At 51.8% G+C, this 8358-nt stretch overlaps 1 protein-coding gene across 6 annotated transcripts in view; it reads left to right on the plus strand.

The window, feature by feature from the left end:
* Positions 1-8358, plus strand: part of LOC129834830 (C-myc promoter-binding protein-like) — a 168464-nt gene that overhangs the window by 95731 nt on the left and 64375 nt on the right. For all 6 annotated transcript variants that reach the window (XM_055900135.1, XM_055900131.1, XM_055900133.1 and 3 more), the window contains one exon: positions 4499-4632. In XM_055900135.1, the coding sequence (XP_055756110.1) occupies positions 4499-4632 (134 nt within the window). The remainder of the gene's footprint in view (positions 1-4498; positions 4633-8358) is intronic.

Here is an 8358-nt window from a genome sequence, read left to right on the forward strand (position 1 = left end):
GCCCAGGAGGTACTGACCCAGTTAACCCTGACCTTAACCCTTTAACAGCTTGAATTGACCTCTTTCAGCACACAGCCCAGGAGGTACTGACCCAGTTAACCCTGACCTTAACCCTTTAACAGCTTGAATTGACCTCTTTCAGCACACAGCCCAGGAGGTACTGACCCAGTTAACCCTGACCTTAACCCTTTAACAGCTTGAATTGACCTCTTTCACCACACAGCCCAGGAGGTACTGACCCAGTTAACCCTGACCTTAACCCTTTAACAGCTTGAATTGACCTCTTTCAGCACACAGCCCAGGAGGTACTGACCCAGTTAACCCTGACCTTAACCCTTTAACAGCTTGAATTGACCTCTTTCAGCACACAGCCCAGGAGGTACTGACCCAGTTAACCCTGACCTTAACCCTTTAACAGCTTGAATTGACCTCTTTCAGCACACAGCCCAGGAGGTACTGACCCAGTTAACCCTGACCTTAACCCTTTAACAGCTTGAATTGACCTCTTTCAGCACACAGCCCAGGAGGTACTGACCCAGTTAACCCTGACCTTAACCCTTTAACAGCTTGAATTGACCTCTTTCACCACACAGCCCAGGAGGTACTGACCCAGTTAACCCTGACCTTAACCCTTTAACAGCTTGAATTGACCTCTTTCAGCACACAGCCCAGGAGGTACTGACCCAGTTAACCCTGACCTTAACCCTTTAACAGCTTGAATTGACCTCTTTCACCACACAGCCCAGGAGGTACTGACCCAGTTAACCCTGACCTTAACCCTTTAACAGCTTGAATTGACCTCTTTCAGCACACAGCCCAGGAGGTACTGACCCAGTTAACCCTGACCTTAACCCTTTAACAGCTTGAATTGACCTCTTTCAGCACACAGCCCAGGAGGTACTGACCCAGTTAACCCTGACCTTAACCCTTTAACAGCTTGAATTGACCTCTTTCAGCACACAGCCCAGGAGGTACTGACCCAGTTAACCCTGACCTTAACCCTTTAACAGCTTGAATTGACCTCTTTCAGCACACAGCCCAGGAGGTACTGACCCAGTTAACCCTGACCTTAACCCTTTAACAGCTTGAATTGACCTCTTTCACCACACAGCCCAGGAGGTACTGACCCAGTTAACCCTGACCTTAACCCTTTAACAGCTTGAATTGACCTCTTTCAGCACACAGCCCAGGAGGTACTGACCCAGTTAACCCTGACCTTAACCCTTTAACAGCTTGAATTGACCTCTTTCAGCACACAGCCCAGGAGGTACTGACCCAGTTAACCCTGACCTTAACCCTTTAACAGCTTGAATTGACCTCTTTCAGCACACAGCCCAGGAGGTACTGACCCAGTTAACCCTGACCTTAACCCTTTAACAGCTTGAATTGACCTCTTTCACCACACAGCCCAGGAGGTACTGACCCAGTTAACCCTGACCTTAACCCTTTAACAGCTTGAATTGACCTCTTTCAGCACACAGCCCAGGAGGTACTGACCCAGTTAACCCTGACCTTAACCCTTTAACAGCTTGAATTGACCTCTTTCAGCACACAGCCCAGGAGGTACTGACCCAGTTAACCCTGACCTTAACCCTTTAACAGCTTGAATTGACCTCTTTCACCACACAGCCCAGGAGGTACTGACCCAGTTAACCCTGACCTTAACCCTTTAACAGCTTGAATTGACCTCTTTCAGCACACAGCCCAGGAGGTACTGACCCAGTTAACCCTGACCTTAACCCTTTAACAGCTTGAATTGACCTCTTTCAGCACACAGCCCAGGAGGTACTGACCCAGTTAACCCTGACCTTAACCCTTTAACAGCTTGAATTGACCTCTTTCACCACACAGCCCAGGAGGTACTGACCCAGTTAACCCTGACCTTAACCCTTTAACAGCTTGAATTGACCTCTTTCACCACACAGCCCAGGAGGTACTGACCCAGTTAACCCCCAGTTAACCCTGACCCATTTGTGGGGAGGGTGTCATTGAGGGACCCCCCCTCCCTCCTCTATTCAGAGGGTGTACAACACAAAGTGGAGTTTTATCTACTAACAGTTCATTTAACTTTAGAGCCTGACATACACCATCTACGAGAGAGAGAGAGATCAACTACCAGGGACTAGCTACACACAGTGAAGGACTGTCTCCTAGGACAGGGACTAGCTACACACAGTGAAGGACTGTCTCCTAGGACAGGGACTAGCTACACACAGTGAAAGACTGTCTCCTAGGACAGGGACTAGCTACACACAGTGAAGGACTGTCTCCTAGGACAGGGACTAGCTACACGCAGTGAAGGACTGTCTCCTAGGACAGGGACTAGCTACACACAGTGAAGGACTGTTTCCTTGGACAGGGTCTAGCTACACACAGTGAAGGACTGTCTCCTAGGACAGGGACTAGCTACACACAGTGAAGGACTGTTTCCTTGGACAGGGTCTAGCTACACACAGTGAAGGACTGTCTCCTAGGACAGGGACTAGCTACACACAGTGAAGGACTGTCTCCTAGGACAGGGACTAGCTACACACAGTGAAGGACTGTCTCCTAGGACAGGGACTAGCTACACACAGTGAAGGACTGTTTCCTTGGACAGGGTCTAGCTACACACAGTGAAGGACTGTCTCCTAGGACAGGGACTAGCTACACACAGTGAAGGACTGTCTCCTAGGACAGGGACTAGCTACACACAGTGAAGTACTGTCTCCTAGGACAGGGACTAGCTACCCACAGTGAAGAGCTGTCTCCTAGGACAGGGACTAGCTACACACAGTGAAGGACTGTCTCCTAGGACAGGGACTAGCTACACACAGTGAAGGAATGTCTCCTAGGACAGGGACTAGCTACACACAGTGAAGAGCTGTCTCCTAGGACAGGGACTAGCTACACACAGTGAAGGACTGTCTCCTAGGACAGGGACTAGCTACCCACAGTGAAGGACTGTCTCCTAGGACAGGGACTAGCTACACACAGTGAAGGACTGTCTCCTAGGACAGGGACTAGCTACACACAGTGAAGGACTGTCTCCTAGGACAGGGACTAGCTACCCACAGTGAAGGACTGTCTCCTAGGACAGGGACTAGCTACACACAGTGAAGGACTGTCTCCTAGGACAGGGACTAGCTACACAGTGAAGGACTGTCTCCTAGGACAAGGACTAGCTACACACAGTGAAGGACTGTCTCCTAGGACAGGGACTAGCTACACACAGTGAAGGACTGTCTCCTAGGACAGGGACTAGCTACACACAGTGAAGGACTGTCTCCTAGGACAGGGACTAGCTACACACAGTGAAGTACTGTCTCCTAGGACAGGGACTAGCTACCCACAGTGAAGAGCTGTCTCCTAGGACAGGGACTAGCTACACACAGTGAAGGACTGTCTCCTAGGACAGGGACTAGCTACACACAGTGAAGGACTGTCTCCTAGGACAGGGACTAGCTACACACAGTGAAGAGCTGTCTCCTAGGACAGGGACTAGCTACACACAGTGAAGGACTGTCTCCTAGGACAGGGACTAGCTACCCACAGTGAAGGACTGTCTCCTAGGACAGGGACTAGCTACACACAGTGAAGGACTGTCTCCTAGGACAGGGACTAGCTACCCATAGTGAAGGACTGTCTCCTAGGACAGGGACTAGCTACACACAGTGAAGGACTGTCTCCTAGGACAGGGACTAGCTACACACAGTGAAGGACTGTCTCCTAGGACAGGGACTAGCTACCCACAGTGAAGGACTGTCTCCTAGGACAGGGACTAGCTACACACAGTGAAGGACTGTCTCCTAGGACAGGGACTAGCTACACAGTGAAGGACTGTCTCCTAGGACAAGGACTAGCTACACACAGTGAAGGACTGTCTCCTAGGACAGGGACTAGCTACACACAGTGAAGGACTGTCTCCTAGGACAGGGACTAGCTACACACAGTGAAGGACTGTCTCCTAGGACAGGGACTAGCTACACACAGTGAAGGACTGTCTCCTAGGACAGGGACTAGCTACACACAGTGAAGGACTGTCTCCTAGGACAGGGACTAGCTACACACAGTGAAGGACTGTAACCTAGTACAGGGACTAGCTACACACAGTGAAGGACTGTCTCCTAGGACAGGGACTAGCTACACACAGTGAAGGACTGTCTCCTAGGACAGGGACTAGCTACACACAGTGAAGGACTGTCTCCTAGGACAGGGACTAGCTACACACAGTGAAGGACTGTCTCCTAGGACAGGGACTAGCTACACACAGTGAAGGACTGTCTCCTAGGACAGGGACTAGCCACCCACAGTGAAGGACTGTCTCCTAGGACAGGGACTAGCTACACACAGTGAAGGACTGTCTCCTAGGACAGAGACTAGCTACACACAGTGAAGGATTGTCTCCTAAGACAGGGACTGATTAGTGGATACTCTGCATTGTTTGGTAGGCTGTTAATACAGCCCTGAGGCCTGGTTCCCTTCCAGCACATGAATGGTTTCATGTCCCTCCCCTCAGGTGGACAGCGATAAGCCAGATGAGACCAGGCTGATAGAGATCGACGAATCACAGCGCAGCGAGCACACAGTCTTCATCACACCCCCAGAACTACCCCATCTGCCTGATGGAGAGGAGCACCCACTCTGCTACAGGTGCTGAACCCCCAGTGTGTTCTACCTCCCCAGCTATGTGTTAACCCCAGCTATGTGTTAACCCCAGCTATGTGTTAACCCCAGTGTGTTCTGCCTCCCCCAGCTATGTGTTAACCCCAGTGTGTTCTACCTCCCCCAGCTATGTGTTAACCCCAGTGTGTTCTACCTCCCCCAGCTATGTGTTAACCCCAGTGTGTTCTGCCTCCCCCAGCTATGTGTTAACCCCAGTGTGTTCTACCTCCCCCAGCTATGTGTTAACCCCAGCTATGTGTTAACCCCAGCTATGTGTTAACCCCAGTGTGTTCTACCTCCCCAGCTATGTGTTAACCCCAGTGTGTTCTGCCCCCCCAGCTATGTGTTAACCCCAGTGTGTTCTGCCTCCCCCAGCTATGTGTTAACCCCAGTGTGTTCTGCCTCCCCCAGCTATGTGTTAACCCCAGTGTGTTAACCCCAGTGTGTTCTACCTCCCCCAGCTATGTGTTAACCCCAGCTATGTGTTAACCCCAGCTATGTGTTAACCCCAGTGTGTTCTGCCTCCCCAGCTATGTGTTAACCCCAGCTATGTGTTAACCCCAGCTATGTGTTAACCCCAGTGTGTTCTGCCTCCCCAGCTATGTGTTAACCCCAGCTATGTGTTAACCCCAGTGTGTTCTGCCCCCCCCAGCTATGTGTTAACCCCAGTGTGTTCTGCCTCCCCCAGCTATGTGTTAACCCCAGTGTGTTCTGCCTCCCCCAGCTATGTGTTAACCCCCGTGTGTTCTGCCTCCCCCAGCTATGTGTTAACCCCAGTGTGTTCTGCCTCCCCAGCTATGTGTTAACCCCCGTGTGTTCTGCCTCCCCCAGCTATGTGTTAACCCCAGTGTGTTCTACCTCCCCAGCTATGTGTTAACCCCAGTGTGTTCTGCCTCCCCAGCTATGTGTTAACCCCAGCTATGTGTTAACCCCAGTGTGTTCTACCTCCCCAGCTATGTGTTAACCCCAGTGTGTTCTGCCTCCCCCAGCTATGTGTTAACCCCAGCTATGTGTTAACCCCAGCTATGTGTTAACCCCAGTGTGTTCTGCCTCCCCCAGCTATGTGTTAACCCCAGTGTGTTCTGCCTCCCCAGCTATGTGTTAACCCCAGTGTGTTCTACCTCCCCAGCTATGTGTTAACCCCAGTGTGTTCTTCCTCCCCCAGCTATGTGTTAACCCCAGTGTGTTCTGCCTCCCCCAGCTATGTGTTAACCCCAGCTATGTGTTAACCCCCGTGTGTTCTGCCTCCCCCAGCTATGTGTTAACCCCAGCTATGTGTTAACTCCAGTGTGTTCTACCTCCCCAGCTATGTGTTAACCCCAGCTATGTGTTAACCCCAGTGTGTTCTACCTCCCCCAGCTATGTGTTAACCCCAGCTATGTGTTAACCCCGGCTATGTGTTAACCCCAGTGTGTTCTACCTCCCCAGCTATGTGTTAACCCCAGCTATGTGTTAACCCCAGTGTGTTCTACCTCCCCCAGCTATGTGTTAACCCCAGTGTGTTCTACCTCCCCCAGCTATGTGTTAACCCCAGCTATGTGTTAACCCCAGCTATGTGTTAACCCCAGTGTGTTCTACCTCCCCAGCTATGTGTTAACCCCAGCTATGTGTTAACCCCAGTGTGTTCTACCTCCCCCAGCTATGTGTTAACCCCAGCTATGTGTTAACCCCAGTGTGTTCTACCTCCCCAGCTATGTGTTAACCCCAGTGTGTTCTGCCTCCCCAGCTATGTGTTAACCCCAGTGTGTTCTGCCTCCCCCAGCTATGTGTTAACCCCAGTGTGTTCTACCTCCCCCAGCTATGTGTTAACCCCAGTGTGTTCTGCCTCCCCAGCTATGTGTTAACCCCAGCTATGTGTTAACCCCAGCTATGTGTTAACCCCAGTGTGTTCTACCTCCCCAGCTATGTGTTAACCCCAGTGTGTTCTGCCTCCCCAGCTATGTGTTAACCCCAGTGTGTTCTGCCTCCCCAGCTATGTGTTAACCCCAGTGTGTTCTACCTCCCCCAGCTATGTGTTAACCCCAGTGTGTTCTGCCTCCCCCAGCTATGTGTTAACCCCAGTGTGTTCTACCTCCCCAGCTATGTGTTAACCCCAGTGTGTTCTACCTCCCCCAGCTATGTGTTAACCCCAGTGTGTTCTGCCTCCCCCAGCTACGTGTTAACCCCAGTGTGTTCTACCTCCCCAGCTATGTGTTAACCCCAGTGTGTTCTGCCCCCCCAGCTATGTGTTAACCCCAGTGTGTTCTGCCTCCCCAGCTATGTGTTAACCCCAGTGTGTTCTGCTTCCCCCAGCTATGTGTTAACCCCAGCTATGTGTTAACCCCAGTGTGTTCTGCCTCCCCCAGCTATGTGTTAACGCCAGTGTGTTCTACCTCCCCAGCTATGTGTTAACCCCAGCTATGTGTTAACCCCAGTGTGTTCTGCCCCCCCAGCTATGTGTTAACCCCAGTGTGTTCTGCCTCCCCAGCTATGTGTTAACCCCAGCTATGTGTTAACCCCAGTGTGTTCTGCCTCCCCCAGCTATGTGTTAACCCCAGTGTGTTAACCCCAGCTATGTGTTAACCCCAGTGTGTTCTGCCTCCCCCAGCTATGTGTTAACCCCAGTGTGTTCTGCCTCCCCCAGCTATGTGTTAACCCCAGTGTGTTCTGCCTCCCCCAGCTATGTGTTAACCCCAGTGTGTTCTGCCTCCCCCAGCTATGTGTTAACCCCAGTGTGTTCTGCCTCCCCAGCTATGTGTTAACCCCAGTGTGTTCTACCTCCCCAGCTATGTGTTAACCCCAGTGTGTTCTACCTCCCCCAGCTATGTGTTAACCCCAGTGTGTTCTACCTCCCCAGCTATGTGTTAACCCCAGCTATGTGTTAACCCCAGTGTATTCTGCCTCCCCCAGCTATGTGTTAACCCCAGTGTGTTCTGCCTCCCCCAGCTATGTGTTAACCCCAGTGTGTTCTGCCTCCCCAGCTATGTGTTAACCCCAGTGTGTTCTGCCTCCCCAGCTATGTGTTAACCCCAGTGTGTTCTGCCTCCCCCAGCTATGTGTTAACCCCAGTGTGTTCTGCCTCCCCCAGCTATGTGTTAACCCCAGTGTGTTCTGCCTCCCCCAGCTATGTGTTAACCCCAGTGTGTTCTGCTTCCCCCAGCTATGTGTTAACCCCAGTGTGTTCTGCCTCCCCAGCTATGTGTTAACCCCAGTGTGTTCTGCCCCCCCAGCTATGTGTTAACCCCAGTGTGTTCTGCCTCCCCAGCTATGTGTTAACCCCAGTGTGTTCTGCCTCCCCCAGCTATGTGTTAACCCCAGCTATGTGTTAACCCCAGTGTGTTCTACCTCCCCCAGCTATGTGTTAACCCCAGTGTGTTCTGCCTCCCCAGCTATGTGTTAACCCCAGTGTGTTCTGCCCCCCCAGCTATGTGTTAACCCCAGCTATGTGTTAACCCCAGTGTGTTCTGCCTCCCCAGCTATGTGTTAACCCCAGTGTGTTCTGCCCCCCCAGCTATGTGTTAACCCCAGCTATGTGTTAACCCCAGTGTGTTCTGCCCCCCCAGCTATGTGTTAACCCCAGTGTGTTCTGCCTCCCCAGCTATGTGTTAACCCCAGTGTGTTCTGCCTCCCCAGCTATGTGTTAACCCCAGTGTGTTCTGCCTCCCCAGCTATGTGTTAACCCCAGCTATGTGTTAACCCCAGTGTGTTCTGCCTCCCCCAGCTATGTGTTAACCC

Source organism: Salvelinus fontinalis, chromosome 35 (genome assembly GCF_029448725.1).
Source record: "Salvelinus fontinalis isolate EN_2023a chromosome 35, ASM2944872v1, whole genome shotgun sequence".
NCBI classification, from domain to species: domain Eukaryota; kingdom Metazoa; phylum Chordata; class Actinopteri; order Salmoniformes; family Salmonidae; genus Salvelinus; species Salvelinus fontinalis.